The sequence below is a fragment of the Astyanax mexicanus genome, chromosome 2 (assembly GCF_023375975.1).
Source record: "Astyanax mexicanus isolate ESR-SI-001 chromosome 2, AstMex3_surface, whole genome shotgun sequence".
Classification (NCBI taxonomy): domain Eukaryota; kingdom Metazoa; phylum Chordata; class Actinopteri; order Characiformes; family Acestrorhamphidae; genus Astyanax; species Astyanax mexicanus.
Window position 1 is genome coordinate 27,041,162 of NC_064409.1, and position 18,624 is coordinate 27,059,785.

The window sequence follows — 18,624 nt, forward strand, 5'->3', positions numbered from 1 at the left end:
CAGATTTAATGAAGCTTGAATGTTTGAATATTTTATGAATAAACATATTTAAACAAATGATTAAATACATTTTTTAAAATATAAGTTTTTATAAGGGACTATACATGTTGACTGCTTAGTCTGAAAAGCAACCGAGGCCCACAAAAAGTCTCTAAATAATAATAACCAGCACAGACTCAGCCAGATATAGTATCTGTGCTAAGACTGGGTGAAAAATGATGTGTTGTAAAACCAGATTAAGTGCACAATACCTGTAGCAGTGTAGGACTCCTGCGTGGCTTGTCCTTTAGACAGGTCTGTTTTTGTGATGGATGAACATGGGCTCAGACCATTGTAACTGCCCAGGAACACGGCAAAACAAAGCACCACAACCTAGAAAACAACAGAGTACCTGTATAAACATACGGATTGCAAAATTGCACTATAGGCTCTGAGTAGAACCTGATAGCTGATTTAATCCTTCCTAACTTTAGTTAAGAGGCTAAGCCAAATTTTGATATAGAGGGCCTGTTATGGGTGTCCATAACTTATTTGGTTATTAAATTTACCTTCCTACCCCACTCTTACCATCAATATACAACATTCTCATACTTTTTTGCTTTAAACATGCAGATCACTAGCTGACTTTCACACAACACAACACAGTGGTGTGAATAAGACTGCTGTTCTCACCATGAGGCATGTGGATGTCTGAGTGCCAGCCATTCTGCATGAGCGAGGGACCTTTCCAGCAACCACAGCCTGAAGAGACTGCAGTTGCTGCATCAAAGACCTGAGCCAAAGAGAAAAATAAGAAATTCAACGTCACACAATCACAATATGTAATATTGTCACCTGTTTTCAGAGCCCAGAAAAGGAACAATGTGAAAATAGAGCCGCATTCTTTTTACATAATTTGCTGTAGTACAACTATTTTAAAAAAATGATTTTTTAAAAGGAAAATAATAGGTTTAAACAATTAGTTGGAGAAGTCTTCATATACTCATCAAGGAGATGAATGTCATGTCATGGTAATATTGGGTTTCAATATTGTTTTACTATCTGGACCAGACTGAGTGTGTAAATAAATAAATAAATAAATAAATAGAAATGATAGAATGTTTTTTAGTTTTGGGGTTTGTATGCTTACTAATGACCTGACATACACGTTTAAACTGATGATTTTGGAATACGCAGTTGCTTAAAATGGCTCCAAGTGCCTTTACTGCCTTATTAAAATCTATGAAAATAGTAAAATAAGGTCTCTGATAGAGACATTTTGAAATCAGGACATCCACAACATATTGTTTTAAAACAATAATAACATTGTATTAATTTCAGAAATCCTGAAAACAATTAAAACTATTGAACTGAATTTAAGATTTCAGCCCTTAACACACAATTAAAAAAGAATAATACACATGCTGAAGTTAATTAACTATATGTAGTGTAATTCAGATGTCTGGACAAGTTGTTATTTAAGTGATAATATGCAGAGGCATCTCACTTGTTGGTGTTTTCTAGAGTCTCCATTTTTCTGCGCAATTCACTGTTTTCATTAGAGCAAGTCTCCACCCTGTGGGAAGAAAGATCACACACACAGCTACAATCACAGCAAACAAATGCCCACTTAACACACAACACTTTATTTTGTCAGATTTTGAAAGGAACGTAAATTTGAAAAAGGACATACTTTTTCTCAAGAGCATCCATGTACTCTTTCTTCTTTCTGCGGCTTTCCTGAGCAGAAATCTGACAAGGACAAATGTGTGACAACATTACATAAAAGTAATTAAATAACAATTTCATTAACATGTTAAGTAGGGTCAATCTTGGTTCGCAACGTGTACACACAAACACACACACACCTTGTTCTTTATTTTTCTCCGAATCTTTTTAAGGGCTTTCTCCTCAGACTTGGACAGAGGGAGTTTAGTGGGGACAGGATATCCCTCTGCAATCAGAGTCCGTCGCTCTTCTTCTGTCAGCAGGAGAGGCCCTGAGCCTTGAAGCTTCTGCCAGCAGAGAAGAAGCCACATCATAAGTGAGACTCGACAAGGGGGGAGAAAGGACAGGCATTAAGAATGAGAGAGAGAAAAGTTAAGCAGTAAGAGAGAGAGGAAAGGAGAGAGAGATTAAAGTTTTGGAAGGATTTGGATGGGTAGATAGAGGAACAGAAAAAGGTCACAAGTTATATATTGAGGTCACAATGAATATGTCAATATTTTGCAGCAGGCATACCATCTTATACTCACATGTGGGGCAGTGAGAAGCGGCGAGTTTGAGAGTGTGTTTGTGGCACGTGGGACCACCTTGAGGACAGAGGGGGTCTGTGTGGGGCTGGCAGGGGCACTGGGGTGAGCAGGGCTTTGACTGCCCTCTGAGTCACTGCCATGAGAACTAGGGGGAGTGGGGGGCATCTGGAGAGCTTCTGCAGAAAAACACAGTCAGTCTTTAGGTTCTTACAAGCCAAATATAAAGAAAAACAGGCAGAAAGTGTACAGTGCTCTGTGTAACTCTTACCTTTAGGTGAAAGATTAAGAAACTGATCCACTTCGTGTGGCTCCAGCTTAATCTGAGGGGTGGGACTACTGCCATCCTCCTTTGTCTACAACACAGTTCACACAAAAAATCTATTAATACTATGAGCTGCTGCTGTTATTTTTGATAACAGATGGACAGCACTGTGCTGGTTAGATTAGTAGGTTCTGGGTTTGATAACAGATGGACGGTGCTGTGCTGGTTAGATTAGAACGTTCTGGGGTTTGATAACAGATGGATGGAGCTGTGCTGATTAGATTAGTAGATTCAGGGGTTTGATAAGAGATGGACAGCGCTGTGCGGGTTAGATTAGTAATTAGATAACGGATGGCGAAGCTGGGTAGATTAGTAGGTTTTGGGGTTTGATAACAGATGGACGGTGCTGTGCTGGTTAGATTAGTAGGTTCTGGGGTTTGATAAAAGATGGACGGTGCTGTGCTGGTTAGATTAGTAGGTTCTAGGTAAAGATAACAGATGGACGGTGCTGTGTTGGTTAGATTAGTAGGTTCTGGGGTTTGTTAACAAATGGACGAAGCTGTGCTGGTTAGATTAGTAGGTTTTGGGGTTTGATAACAGATGGATGGAGCTGTGCTTGTTAAAGTAGTAGGTTCTGGGGTTTGATAAAAAATGAACAAAGCTGTGATGGTTAGATTAATACATTCTGGGGTTTGATAACAGATGAACGAAGTTGTGATGGTTAGACTAGTACATTCTGGGGTTTGATAACAGATAGAGGGCACTGTGCTGGTTAGATTAGTAGGTTCTGGGGTTTGATATCAGATGGATGCTGCTGTGCCGGTTAGATTATCTGGGGTTTGATAGCAGATGGACGGCCCTGTGCTGGTTAGATTAGTAGGTTCTGGGGTTTGATAACAGATAGACGAAGCTGTGCTGGTTAGATTAGTACGTTCTAGGGCTTGATAACAGATGGACGGAGCTGTGTTGGTTAGATTAGTAGGTTCTGGTGTTTGATAACAGATGGACGGAGCTGTGCTGGTTAGATTAGTAGGTTCTGGGGTTTAATAACAGATGCACTGAGCTGTGCTGGTTAGACTAGAGGTTCTGGAGTTAGATAATGGATGATGCTGTGCTGGTTAGACTAGTACGTTCTGGGCTTTGATAAATGGATGGAGCTGTGCTGGTTAAATTAGTAGGTTCTGGGCTTTGATAACAGATGGACGGCGCTGTACTGGTTAGATTAGTAGGTTCTGGGCTTTGATAACAAATGGATGGAGCTGTGCTGGTTAAATTAGTAAGTTCTGGGTTTGATAACAGATGGACGGCGCTGTGTATGTTAGATTAGTAGGTTCTGGGGTTTGATAACAGATGGAAGGTGCTGTGTTTGTTAGATTAGTAGGTTCTGGGGTTTGTTAACAAATGGACGAAGCTGTGCTGGTTAGATAAGTAATTTCTGGTATTTGATAACAGATGGATTACACTGTGCTGGTTAGATTAGTAGGTTCTGGGGTTTGATATCAGATGGATGGTGCTGTGCCGATTAGATTAGTAGGGTCTGGGGTTTGATAGCAGATGGGCAAATCTGTGCTGGTTATATTAGTAAATTCTGGTATTTGATAACAGATGGATTACACTGTGCTGGTTTGATTAGTAGGTCCTGGGGTTTGATAACAGATGGATTACACTATGATGGTTAGATTAGTAGGTTCTGGGATTTGATAACAGATGGATTACACTGTGCTGCTTAGATTATTAAATTCAAGTATTTGAAAACAGATGGATTTCACTATGCTGGTTCAATTAGTAGGTTCTGGGGGTTGATAAAACTTGGACAGAGCTGTGCTGGTTAGATTAGTAGGTTCTGTATTCTGATAATAGAGGACGGTGCTGTGCGGGTAAAATTAGTAGGTTCTGGGGTTTGATCACAGAAAGATGGAACTGTGCTGGTTAGATTAGTAGGTGCTGGGGTTTGATAACAGATGGACGGAGCTGTGCTGGTTAGATTAGTAGGTTCTGGGGTTTAATAACAGATGCACTGAGCTGTGCTGGTTAGACTAGAGGTTCTGGAGTTAGATAATGGATGATGCTGTGCTGGTTAGACTAGTACGTTCTGGGCTTTGATAAATGGATGGAGCTGTGCTGGTTAAATTAGTAGGTTCTGGGCTTTGATAACAGATGGACGGCGCTGTACTGGTTAGATTAGTAGGTTCTGGGCTTTGATAACAAATGGATGGAGCTGTGCTGGTTAAATTAGTAAGTTCTGGGTTTGATAACAGATGGACGGCGCTGTGTATGTTAGATTAGTAGGTTCTGGGGTTTGATAACAGATGGAAGGTGCTGTGTTTGTTAGATTAGTAGGTTCTGGGGTTTGTTAACAAATGGACGAAGCTGTGCTGGTTAGATAAGTAATTTCTGGTATTTGATAACAGATGGATTACACTGTGCTGGTTAGATTAGTAGGTTCTGGGGTTTGATATCAGATGGATGGTGCTGTGCCGATTAGATTAGTAGGGTCTGGGGTTTGATAGCAGATGGGCAAATCTGTGCTGGTTATATTAGTAAATTCTGGTATTTGATAACAGATGGATTACACTGTGCTGGTTTGATTAGTAGGTCCTGGGGTTTGATAACAGATGGATTACACTATGATGGTTAGATTAGTAGGTTCTGGGATTTGATAACAGATGGATTACACTGTGCTGCTTAGATTATTAAATTCAAGTATTTGAAAACAGATGGATTTCACTATGCTGGTTCAATTAGTAGGTTCTGGGGGTTGATAAAACTTGGACAGAGCTGTGCTGGTTAGATTAGTAGGTTCTGTATTCTGATAATAGAGGACGGTGCTGTGCGGGTAAAATTAGTAGGTTCTGGGGTTTGATCACAGAAAGATGGAACTGTGCTGGTTAGATTAGTAGGTGCTGGGGTTTGATCATAGATAGACGGAGCTGTGCTGGTTAGATAAGTAGGTTCTGGGTAAAGATAACAGATGGACTGTGCTGTTTTGGTTAGATTAGTAGGTTCTGGGATTTGTTAACAAATGGCGTAGCTGTGCTGGTTAGATTAATAAATTCTGGTATTTGATAACAGATGTACGAAGCTGTGCTTGTTAAATTATAGGTTTTGGGGTTTGATAACAGATGCACAAAGATGTGCTGGTTAGATAAGTAATTTCTGGTATTTGATAACAGATGTATTACACTGTGCAAGTTAGATTAGTAGGTTCTGGGGTTTGATATCAGATGGATGGTGCTGTGCCGGTTAGATTATCTGGGGTTTGATAGCAGATGGACGGCCCTGTGATGGTTAGATTAGTAGGTTCTGGGGTTTGATAACAGATAGACGAAGCTGTGCTGGTTAGATTAGTAGGTTCTAGGGCTTGATAACAGATGGACGGAGATGTGTTGGTTAGATTAGTAGGTTCTGGTATTTGATAACAGATGGACGGAGCTGTGCTGGTTAGATTAGTAGGTTCTGGGTTTTGGTAACAGATGGACGATGCTGTGCTGGTTAGATTAGTAGGTTCTGGGTTTTGGTAACAGATGGATGGTACTGTGCTGGTTGGATTAGTAGGTTCTGGAGTTTGATAACAGATAGAGAGCACTGTGCTGTTAGATGAGTAGGTTCTGGGGTTTGATAACAGATGGACAATGCTGTGCTGGTTAGATTAGTAGGTTCTGTGGTTTGATAACTGATGGAGGGAATGGTGCTTGTTGGATTAGTAAATTCTAGGGTTTGATAATAGAGGACGGTGCTGTGCAGGTAAGATTAGTAGATCTTGGGGTTTGATAAAAAATGGACAGTGCTGTAGTGGTTAGATTAGTAGGTTCTAGGGTTGAATTACAGATGGATGATGCTGTGCTGGTTAGATTAGTAGGATCTGGGGTTTGATAACAGATGGATTACACTGTGCTGGTTAGATTAGTAGGTTCTGGGGTTTGATAACAGATGGATGGTACTGTGCTGGTTAGATTAATAGGTTCTTGGGGTTTGATAACAGATGGACGGTGCTGTGCTGGTTAGATTAGTAGGTTCTTGGGTTTGGTAACAGATGGACGACACTGTGCTGGTTAGATCAATAAATTCTGGTATTTGATAATAGATGGATTACACTGTGCTGGGTGGATTAGTAAATTCTGGTATTTGATAACAGATGGATTACACTGTGCTGGTTAGATTATTAAATTCTGGTATTTGATAACAGATGGATTACACTGTGCTGGTTAGATTATTAAATTCTGGTATTTGATAACAGATGGATGGCACTGTACTGGTTAGATTAATAGGTTCTGGGGTTTGATAACAGATAGACAGCGCGGTGGTGGTTATATTAGTACGTTCTGGCGCTTGATAACAGATGGAGGATGCTGTTCTGGTTAGATTAGTAGGTTCTGGGATTTAATAACAGATGGAAGGCGCTGTGCTGGTTAAATTAGTAGGTTTTGGGGTTTGATAACAGATGGACTAAGATGTGCTGGTTAGATAAGTAATTTCTGGTATTTGATAACAGATGTATTACACTGTGCAGGTTAGATTAGTAGGTTCAGGGGTTTGATATCAGATGGATGGTGCTGTGCCGGTTAGATTATCTGGGGTTTGATAGCAGATGGACGAAGCTGTGCTGGTTAGATTAGTAAATTCTAGGGTTTGATAACAGATGGATTACACTGTGCTGGTTAGATTAGTAGGTTCTGGGGTTGGATTGCAGATGGACGGCGCTGTGCTGGTTAGATTCGTAAATTCTGGTATTTGATAACAGATGGATTACACTGTGCTGGTTAAATTAATAGGTTCAAGGTTTGATAACACATGGATGTTGCTGTGCTGGCTAGATTAGAAAGGTTCTGGGGTTTGATAACAGATGGACGGTGCTGTGCTGGTTAGATAAGTAGGTTCACGGGTCTGATAACAGATGGACGGCACTATGCTGGTTAGATTAGTAGGTTCTGGGGTTTGATAACAGATGGACGGCACTATGCTGGTTAGATTAGTAGGTTCTGGGATTTGATAACAGATGAACGATGCTGTGCTGGTTAGATTAGTATGTTCTGGGGTATGATAACAGATGGACGGTGCTGTGCTGGTTAGATTAGTAGGTTCTGGGGTTTGATAACAGATGGGCGGTGCTGTGCTGGTTAGATTAGTAGGTTCTGGGGTTTGATAACACATAGACGGTGCTGTGCTGGTTAGATTAGTAGGTTCTGGGGTTTGATAACAGATGGACGGTGCTGTGCTGGTTAGATTAGTAGGTTCTGGGTTTGATAACAGATGGACGGTGCTGTGCTGGTTAGATTAGTAGGTTCTGGGTTTGATCACAGATGGACGATGCTGTGCTGGTTAGATTAGTAGGTTCTGGGTTTGATAACAGATGGACGGTGCTGTGCTGGTTAGATCAGTAGGTTCTGGGTTTGATAACAGATGGACGATGCTGTGCTGGTTAGATTAGTAGGTTCTGGGATTTGATAACAGAAGGACGGTGCTGTGCTGGTTAGATTAGTAGGTTCTGGGGTTTGATAACAGATGGACGGTGCTGTGCTGGTTAGATTAGTAGGTTCTGGGGTTTGATAACAGATGGACGGTGCTGTGCTGGTTAGATTAGTAGGTTCTGGGTTTGATAACAGATGGACGGTGCTGTGCTGGTTAGATTAGTAGGTTCTGGGTTTGATCACAGATGGACAATGCTGTGCTGGTTAGATTAGTAGGTTCTGGGGTTTGATAACAGATGGACGGTGCTGTGCTGGTTAGATTAGTAGGTTCTGGGTTTGATCACAGATGGACGATGATGTGCTGGTTAGATTAGTAGGTTCTGGGGTTTGATAACAGATGGACGGTGCTGTGCTGGTTAGATTAGTAGGTTCTGGGGTTTGATAACAGATGGACGATGCTGTGCTGGTTAGATTAGTAGGTTCTGGGGTTTGATAACAGATGGACGGTGCTGTGCTGGTTAGATTAATTTTACAACCACATTACTTTTGCCAAAAGTTAAAAATAACTTCTACCTTGGTTGTGCTGGTCTGTGTGGCCTGCGGAAGGGTGAGCATTAGAGCTGGTCCATTGGTTATGGTCACAGGCTCAAAGGCAGGGCTCTCAGGAGACAGAGTAAGGGCCAACGTAGGCAGCAGAGACGGAGAATCACACAACAGTGGCTCCATTTTCAGCTGTTTCTCCTCCTGCTCTGCTGGCCACTCCTCCATGTCGGATTCTCCTGCAGAAAAAAACATTAAAGTGTCAGAGAATTGAAACTAACCCTAAAGCATAGCAATAATCGTAATGAACAAAAATAGAAGTATATGAGAACTAAGCAGCAATTCAAAGTCCCTAACAGAGCAGACAGCACTGGACTGAACATCAATCACATACAACATATTTTGGAGCTGCTTAGTGTTTTCTCTAGTGTTGCACTCGGGTTCCATGAAATTCTATGGTGCTATGGTGTTGCTTAGCAGTTGCTACAGTGTGCTAGGTGTTGCTATGTTGTTTCTAAGCAGTTGCTACAAGTTTGCTTTAATTTTTGATGTGTGACCGAGCGTAAGAAAAACAAGTTTCCTTATTGTAATGTGCAGGTTAAGAACCCCTGACTATGGTTGCTTAATGGATGTGAGGTGTGTAAGAGTGGGGTATTGTGTTTAAATTTTAAGAGAGTTTGTGTGGAGTAGCGTGTGTGGTGTGTCTGGGAGTCAGTGTGGTATGTAGCATGTGGTGTTTCTGATTGACTGTAAAGGGAGCCTGAGGGCGTTTTCACACCTGTAGTTCGTTTCTCTGGTCCGAATCAGTTAATGAGTTAGTTTACTTGGAGCGTTTTCTCGCTCTGTTCGGTCTGGTATAAATGTATAAATGTATAAATGTAAACGCACCAAAATGCACATCAATAAACCACGCGAGCAGCCTGTGTCCTCTGATTGGTCAGAGCTGTCTGACACGGGAGTACGTTAAATATAAATATACGAAAAAAATAAATACAGAAGATTTTGTGTTCCAGCGCAAATATCTGTGCTTTAACACTGAACACTGAAACGCTGCACTTTTAAACATAGCGTTTCTATGTGCAGCGCAAATTTATACATAATAAACAGAGTCACACGGCTGTGAGCAGTGAATGCGGCGCAGACGGCGCGTGCATGGACACAGTGTTTGTTCACAGCTGTGGTAATTCGAGTTATCTGGCTAATATATCAGTTTAGACTGTGCTTGCTTTATCAGCAGTTTAGCGCAAATAAATGGCTTATATTTAATAGCTGGATCCGATCAAGCCCGGATCACGTTCTCACCACAAGCGAACTGCTCCAGAGTTCGTTTGGCACCTCCTCTAGCTGGTCTCTGTCCGGTTCTTTTGATCCGCACCAGAGTGCGATTACTGTTTTCACACCTGCTCAATCGAACCGCACTAAAGTTACAAACGGACCAGAGTTCGTTTTAACCGGACCAAACAGTGCAGGAGTGAAAACGCCCTGAATGTCTGTGGAGTATGTCTCATGCTAACCATACACTAGACGATTTACAAAAGACTCTGAAGGCTTTTAATAGAGTAAAGTCTGACACCCTCTCACATCTAAAGACAAGTAACAGACTTTTTAAACACAGACTAACACTTTGACTGGGGATCTTGCAGGGTCCCTATCTGCAAGACTGCAAGTAGATTATTTATGAATAAAATTGTATTTATTTTATTTATTTATAAAAGATCTTTTTCATTCTTCAGCTTCAGTCTGCACTACTATAAATGGAAAGGGTCAAACTAGGAAATAGTGAAAATGTGTTAAAAATGTTATAATTAAATAACTTATTGCACAGCCTGGTGTCTTCACTATTTATTAACAGGTAGAAAAGTGGAAAGATATAGGAAGCCTCTTTTGTGAACCACTGGTTTTGCACACTCTGAAAAAAGGGTGTTCAAAGGTTGTGGAGTAAAGGCAGTGGTACTATATAGAACTGTGGAAAACATTTGAATGCACAGCAGTTTTAAAACACGAGTTGTTGTTGTTGTTTGCAGAGAATTTGAAAGATTCTTGCTGTTGTTCAGTGTTGCAGAGATACTACTGAAACCTAAGACACAGTGTAGAAACAAGCCCACCTATCACCCACCTCCGTTTACAGAAAGCTGCTTTGTCTGCACTTACCAGACTTGCTGCCTGCATCTCCAGGTAGGTGGGACATGGGGGACTGTGGACGCGAGTCCCCGCTCAGGGAGTAGCTGTGCTCCACCTGGATGTGCGGAGGCAGTGGAGAGGGGGGAATCATCTCCTCCATGGCTTCATCCCTGCCTGAAAGGAAGGGGTCACTAAGCAGTTGGCCCAACAAGGCTTCTTGGGAAAGGTCATCGAGGAGATTGGTGAAGTGCTGCAGGGATAAGACAGAGGGTAGAGGTTACTGACACATGCACTTATTATATGCTTGTTTAAGTTGTGGCCTACAAAAAGAAGCTTAGTGCTTCTCTGCTGACTGTGTGGATATCAGTAGGCCCCTCCTTCTTCCTGTGCATTTCTTTCTGCTCTCTTAATAGCAGAACCAGCTTCTCAATTCACTCCAATTTTATCATTTATCATTAAAATGAATTAATTCGTCTTTTTTTTTTGTTTACATTTTTCTCTCAAATTTAAAAAAAAAAGCATCAGCTTTGATATCTTTCTCTGGTAGTATTTGGTAATTTTGTCTGTTGAATTCCTTAACCTCTACTCTTCCCCTGGATCTCATCCAAAGATCACAATTCAGGTGCAGAGAGGAGTAGGAAAGGACAATACTTTTTTAACAAATCTGCTGTTTATACAACAATACAATAAGATGAAGTGACCAGCATAACCAAGCTGGATGAACAGCATGACCATAATGACCAGGCTGGTTGGCCAGCAGAACTAAGCTGGATGACCAAAATGACCAAGCTGGATGAACAGCATGACTGAGCTAGTTGATAAAATGAGCTGTAGTGTTAATCAGGTTTTAGGTGGTCTCTTGCTGCACTTTAGTGGGCATTTGGTGAAACAACTACAGGTTCTTAAATTGTAAAATATAAACCACATTAATCCTAATGAGAGCCTAGCAGCATAACTGTCAAGTCTCTCGTTTTGGCCGGGAAACTACTGTATTTTACTCCTCTTTCCCGCCGCCCTCCCGTATTAGTATTTTCTCGTAATTTTTCCATATTATATTAGAATAAAAAAAACTTTATTATTGAGGCAACAGGGCACTGGCCGCTGTGTGACTCTTAACCAATCGTAGTGCCGGTTCAAAGAGAAAGTCCCGCCTTTCAGGTGAAACAGCCAATCGGGTTCCTGGTTTTGAGGAGCGCAAAGTAGGAAAGTCCCGCCTCCCCTCGCTGTGAGAGCTAGTCAGAGCAGCTGACGTTAAAACATTGTCAGGGTTTGAGAAAAAAAAAATAATATAAAAAAATATATATATATATATATATATATATATATATAATGTTCAACCTGCCCTGATCAGCCAATAACTATTTCATTTTCAAACTGTGTTTATTAATTAAGCTATAATGAACGAAAATTCATTTATTTTATTAGTTCAGGGCTAGTTTTAAGGTTTGTTAGAATTTGTTCAAATCTCAAGTTTTGTGGTGTAATTTTTTTTTTATTATTTAGAAGGGGCAGAAGAGATGGAGAGAGAAAAAATGTGAAGAGGGCTGAAAGTAAATGAATTGATCAGGACTGGACTGATCAATAGAAAGAAGTATTAATGAAATTATTAATTGTGTAGGCCCCTTAGGACTAATACTTACTTATGGAATATATCTGGTCCATGTCCTTTTTGTAGAAGCTCATGATACTATTTTCAAGTCATCAACAGTCATTTTGCAGAGTTTGTGCACCCTTCAATTTCAATTTTAAATCTATTTTAAAAAATGTGTGTATATATATATCAGATTCTGATAATCTAATTGTAGTTTGTAAAAATGTACACAGGTGGTAATTTTAGATTTCTTGTAAACCTGTCTTAAAATGGTTGGGTTGGTGGGCGGCTCGAAGCGGGTGGCGGAAAATTTCCCTTATTTTTAAGTCCAAAACTTGACAGGTATGGCTTAGCAGTGAGGCATAAAAAGGCCACATATAAATAGCCCACATACAGTGTATTCGTTTTGAACTGATTGGTTAACATTCAGCCTGTCAAAAGCTTGCTGGAATGTAATGGCTAATAGTGACCACAAAAATTCACACATCAAAAGCTCCTTTGGTGTAGAATTAGTGCATGGGCAATAGATGATAAATGCCAAGGCTGAGCTTGATAGCTTGTATGTTTCAAGATGACAGTTATCTAAAATTGGCTCTGCCCCTGTGGTGTATGTCTACATAAACTAACAGGGTATCTGAGAATCATATTATGATCAAAGGAATGAAGTGGTATTAATGTCAGGTTAAGCATTCAAAAGTGGTAGAAGAAATTACGCTGCACCACAGTAGGACTAATTTGCAGATGGTGGTCATATTGTTTACAAATTTTAAGATTTTTTAAATAATTATTGAGGTTTATGCTCTGATGAGCTATTTGACACCAAACATGTCAAGAAAGCCAAGAAAAAGTTCTCAAAAGTAGGTTTTGCATATTATGCAAATTTGCAAAAAATGGAGCATGAACAAGAAAGACCAAGGTGGCTGACCAGCATGACCAAGAAGGATAAAGATGTTCAACCAGCAAGATTAAATGAGCTATAGAGTTCAGCAGGGCTTTAATTTAAAACTAACACTCTGTTGTTGTTCCAAAAAACAACCCCAAGAGTGCAGCAAGAGAGCACATTTAACCTGCTGAAAGCCTTGCACTGAGGGATAAATATGCTCATCAGTGGATTTTTTAAAAAGTCAAATTTGGCTCAACATTGGTAATCAAAATCATGTGGTCTGTATGTATATATATATATATATATATATATATATATATATATATATATATATATATATATATATATATATATAGGTTCCTGTATATATATAGGTCACTGTAGAGTAGGGTGACCAGACGTCCTTCCCGGACATGTCCTACTTTTGAGACCTAAAAAAATGTCCGGGGGGAATTTCAAAATCGTCCGGGATTTTGTTTGACAGCCCACAGTACAGTGCATTGTGATTAGAATTGCCACGCCGTTCCATTCCGCTCCATTCCAGGTTTCTCTGTATCGCTAATTAGTCACGCCCTTCTCCACAAACATATCTACTTTGCATTGTGTGTGTGTGTGAAGAAGAAAGGGTGGGCTTGTCAGTCTACCCCGAGTGTTTACAAGCGAAAGCACGTGTGTCCGCCGGTTCTACACCTTTTCTCTGCGTGGTACGTTCAGACCGGGAGAGCAGGCTAAACAGGTAGTAACATTAGTAAAGTTAGGATTACACAGGGACTTTGAGGTGATGGAGGTAACATTGTCTCTATTACATGAGAATGATGAGCAATGGCTGATGAAAATAGCAAACGGTGAAGACTGAGAAGTGTTGGATGAGCAGCAAGTGTGTATTTATGCTACATCATTTTAATTTAGACATTTGGGTTAAAAAGGTGTTGAAAGGCTGCATAGTTTGAGTTTTATAGTCTATTCGCTGTGGATTAAAAAGCACTAAATAAAGTGAAATAACAGATTTTAAAACAGATAAATGATAAATTAACTTAAAAAGTGTAAAAAATATGAAAGTAATATTAGCAAAAGGTATGCCCACACTGAATAAGAGTAAAACAGTGCCAAATGCTTTTAAGACATAGTTGTGTTGCAAGAATTCATAAAGCAGCCCTGTTTGTAGCCTGATACAAATACATGTTATAGCTGGAGGAAGCACCTTTAACCTGAAGAACTGAGAACTGAGCTGTTATATCAGTGAAATTCAGAAAATACATATTAGACATGAATTCATTGCCAGTTATCGGTTAAGCTTGACTGCAGTTTTTGGCACAAATCAAGTTATTTGGTTTAGGGGCAAACACCTTTTCAAACAAGGCCAGGATAGTTTGAGTAGATGTTTTAGTAATAAATGAAATGATCATGTAAGAACTGCTTTTTATATATTTTGTATATATTTTATATATACAAAACTGCAGGCCCGAGAATAAACAGCTACATTGTCTTTTAAGTGTCGCAACGGTTATAGATTTAGTGGAATATAGATTTATTGGATAGATTTTAGCTGCTTGCCAGCAAGATATTTTATTTTACTGTTCCACCTTAAATAGTGAAGGAGTTCAATTAAAGTGCTACAATTTGGATATAGCAATTATAAAACATGTCCTTCTTTTCCATCACTCTTTAGTTAATTTGCCTGTGTCAAGCTACTTTTCTTTAGCAACAGATGTAAAATGTAAATGTTGGAGATATCTTTAAATTTACTGTTCTTCAAAATGATCAAGAGGTTTCCAGCCTCTGACAGCAAAACAAGTCTCTAACCACAAGTTGGAAGGAGGTTTTTGTGTTTTTATTGCTTGTTTTTTAAATATTCCACATATTTTCACTTACAATACTTGGCCTTAGTTCAGTAAACTAAGAACATCATTTACTTAGGAACTACTTAAATGTCTGTTCAAGCTGACAACTATGGGTTACATGACTAAAGCAAGTGGTTGGGATTACATTGTTTACAGGTATCAAACACAGGAAGGCAGCACAGTCTACAGGTAAAGAATATTTAACAGTATATATAAAGAACATGTTATTTTAACAGAAAAAAACAAAAGGGGCTTGTCCTGAATATACACAGTATGAATCTTCAATAGTACATTTTAATAAATGCTATTTGTTGTTGTTGATTGGTTTTTGGCCTTTTACTTCCGGCGCTGACGCGAGTGGCTGCCTGTTCCAGTAGCTCCGTCTCTTTGTGTGTTTTTCTGAGTTTTTTTACGTTTATTTATCGTCTCTGTGCTACTACACACGTCTAGTGTGCATCTTATTTATATCCTAAGGATATTTTTGGTGTAAATATGCAGGGCAGCGAGGAATACCGTGTTTATTCCCGGGAAGAACTGCTAGCCCTCCGACCCGCGGGACGTGGGGGCATTGTCCACACAATACCGGATAATCTGAGAAGGAGGTACCGAGGTTGCAGGGCCGGCGCTATGCTAAAGGCTAAGCTAAAGGCTAAGAAGTCGGAGCAGCGCTGGAGGTACAAACCCTCAGTTCCGTCGGTGGTTATGGGGAATGTTAACTCACTGACCAACAAAACCGACGAGCTAGCCTGTCTGGTGAAGAATCAGAAGCTCTACAGGGAGTGTAGCATGCTGTGTTTCACCGAGACCTGGCTCACCCCCGACACGCCGGATGCTAACGTGCAGCTACCCGGCTTTTCTTCAGTGAGGGCGGATCGGGACCCGGTGCTTTGCGGGAAGCGGAAAGGTGGAGGAATCGCGCTGTTTATTAACAACAGATGGTGCAACCCTGGACATGTGTACGTGAAGGAGGTGATCTGCTGTCGGGATATTGAACTGTTAGCGGTGAGTCTCCGACCTTATTACATGCCGCGGGAGCTCTCTCACGCGATCCTCGTGTGTGTTTACATCCAGCCGAGAGCGGACATGCAGGCGGCGTGTGACGTCATCCACTCCACCGTCGCAGCGCTGCAGACACAGCACCCTGACGCCTTCTATGTGATCACTGGTGACTTTAATCACGTAACGCTGGACTCTACCCTGCCTGCCTTTTTCCAGTTTGTGGACTGTCCCACCAGGAAAAACAGGACCATAGACTTGCTGTATGCTAATGTGAAGGATGCATACAGGGCTATTCCACTACCACCGCTGGGGAAATCAGATCACAATCTGGTGTTCCTGCAGCCTCAGTACAAACCACTGGTACTGAGGCAGCCCACTACCACACGCTCATTCAGAGTCTGGTCTCCTGAAGCAGAAGAAGCCCTAAGGGACTGCTATGACACCACTGACTGGAGCGTGCTGCTGCACCCACATGGTGAGGACATTGAGGGGGTGACTCACTGTGTTACGGACTACTTGAATTTCTGTATGGATGTTGCTGTTCCCACAAAGACTGTACGCTGCTTTCCAAACAACAAACCCTGGATTACCAGCTCCGTCAAGGACCTCCTCAACCAAAAGAAGAGGGCGTTCAAAGACGGAAACTTGGTAGAGCTGAAGCGCGTACAGGGGGAACTCAAGGTACGTCTTAAAGAGGCCAAGGAGTCTTACAGGAAGAAGGTGGAAAGAAAGCTGCAAGACAACAACATGAAGGAAGTCTGGGGTGCAATGAAAACCATCACTGGGTGCAAGAACAACAACGGCAACCCAGTAGATGGCGGTGTGGACAGAGCAAACCAGTTCAACAACTTTTACAACAGGTTTGACTGTCCTGCTCCTGCTGCCCCCTCCTCCTACCCTCCTGCAGCATCACCAACATCTTCTCCATCTCTACCATCATCACCACCATCTCCATCACCTTCAACTCCACCATCTTCATCACCACCACCATTACCCTCACCTCCATCTTCATCAACATCATCACCGTCATCATCATCACCACCACCACCACCACCACCACCCTCACCTCCATCATCATCTTCATCACCATCAGCACAATCACCCTCACCTCCATCATCATCTTCATCACCATCAGCACAATCACCCTCACCTCCACCATCTTCATCAGCACCATCATCACCCTCACCTCCACCATCTTCATCATCACCACCATCAACACTATCAACTGGCAGACAAATCATCTCCTCCAGTCCACCAACCTTTACTGCTGACCAGGTCAGGAGACAGCTGAGGAGACTTCACCCCAGGAAGGCAGCTGGCCCGGACAGTGTGTGCCCCAGAATGCTCAAGGCATGTGCTGTTCAACTGGGTGAGCCCCTCCAACATGTTTTTAACCTGAGTCTGCGTATAGGGAGAGTTCCTGCCACGTGGAAGACAACCTGTCTCATTCCTGTTCCCAAGAAGGCACACCCGAAGGAGCTGAATGACTACAGGCCTGTTGCTTTGACATCTCATGTGATGAAGACCATGGAGCGACTGCTGCTGGACCAACTCAGACCTCAGGTCCACCATGCTGAGGACCCACTGCAGTTTGCGTACCGGGAAAAGGTGGGAGTGGAAGATGCCATCCTCTATCTCCTGCACAGAGCTCACTCTCATCTGGACAAGGGGGGAGGTGCTGTGAGGGTCATGTTCTTCGACTTCTCCAGTGCCTTCAACACCATCCAGCCCCTACTACTGAGAGACAAGCTGATGGAGATGGAGGTGGATATGCACCTGGTCACCTGGATCACTGACTACCTTACTGGGAGACCACAACATGTCAGGATCAGGGACTGCTCCTCTGATACAGTGATCAGCAGCACAGGAGCACCACAGGGGACTGTTCTCTCTCCAGTCCTGTTCACACTGTACACATCAGACTTCAAATACCACTCGGAGTCATGCCACATGCAGAAGTTCTCTGACGACACTGCAATTGTGGGGTGTGTGCGTAATGATGATGAGAGGGAGTACAGAAGCCTGGTTGAGGAATTTGTGATGTGGTGCAAGATGAACCATCTGCAGCTGAACATCTCCAAAACCAAGGAGATGTGCATAGACTTCAGGAGGTCCAGGCCCTCTGCTCAGCGGCCAATCTCCATTGAGGGGGTCGACGCGGAGGTGGTCAAATCCTACAAATACCTTGGTGTGCACCTGGACGACAGGCTGGACTGGTCAGTGAACACTGACTCCCTCTACAGGAAGGCCCAGAGCAGACTGTACTTCCTCAGAAGGCTCAGGGCTTTCAACATCTGCCAGAAACTCCTCCTGATGTTCTACCAGTCTGTGGTAGCCAGCGTCCTCTTTTACGCTGTAGTGTGCTGGGGAGGCAGCATCAGCAAGAGGGATGCTGGACGACTGGACAGGCTGGTGAGGAAAGCTGGTTCTGTGCTGGGATTAGAGCTGGAGTACTTAACACCACTGGCAGAGAGGAGAGCCCTCAGTAAGCTGCTGAACATCATGGACAATGTTCACCACCCTCTGCACAGCACCATCACCAGGCAGAGGAGCTCATTCAGCGGCAGACTGCTGTCCCAGTCCTGCTCCACAGACAGACTCCGAAAGTCTTTTGTTCCTCAGGCCATAAGACTGTTCAACTCCTCTCAGCACAGCAAACTAAAGACTCTGTGAAACTTTTTCATTCCGGCCACTCTGGCCACAACATGGACACACCCCCAGCTATGGACACACTCTCAGACTTGC

General features: G+C 42.1%; 1 protein-coding gene and 1 long non-coding RNA gene across 8 annotated transcripts in view; one reads left to right on the forward strand and one right to left on the reverse strand.

The window, feature by feature from the left end:
* Positions 1-18,624, reverse strand: part of creb3l2 (cAMP responsive element binding protein 3-like 2) — a 36,220-nt gene that overhangs the window by 10,088 nt on the left and 7,508 nt on the right. The window contains exons 2-10 of one of the 3 annotated variants that reach the window (XM_022667003.2): positions 10,596-10,815; positions 8,478-8,683; positions 2,503-2,587; positions 2,235-2,410; positions 1,848-1,991; positions 1,673-1,731; positions 1,487-1,582; positions 673-772; positions 252-372 (exon numbers count right to left, since the gene is read on the reverse strand). In XM_022667003.2, the coding sequence (XP_022522724.2) occupies positions 252-372; positions 673-772; positions 1,487-1,582; positions 1,673-1,731; positions 1,848-1,991; positions 2,235-2,410; positions 2,503-2,587; positions 8,478-8,683; positions 10,596-10,815 (1,207 nt within the window). Of the gene's footprint in view, positions 1-251; positions 373-672; positions 773-1,486; positions 1,583-1,672; positions 1,732-1,847; positions 1,995-2,234; positions 2,411-2,502; positions 2,588-8,477; positions 8,684-10,595; positions 10,816-18,624 lie in introns of all 3 variants that reach the window. The other 2 variants (XM_007237772.4, XM_007237773.4) reach the window with 2 other exon arrangements.
* On the forward strand, positions 2,594-8,460 carry LOC125798346 (uncharacterized). Of its 5 annotated transcripts, none has more exons than XR_007437171.1 (7): positions 2,594-2,974; positions 5,899-6,000; positions 6,102-6,152; positions 7,677-7,777; positions 7,979-8,080; positions 8,181-8,231; positions 8,282-8,354. It is a non-coding gene; the product is annotated as an uncharacterized LOC125798346 (long non-coding RNA). The 5 variants fall into 5 exon arrangements; XR_007437177.1 differs by having other exon boundaries at positions 8,030-8,130; XR_007437183.1 differs by lacking the exon at positions 8,181-8,231 and having other exon boundaries at positions 8,030-8,130; positions 8,333-8,460.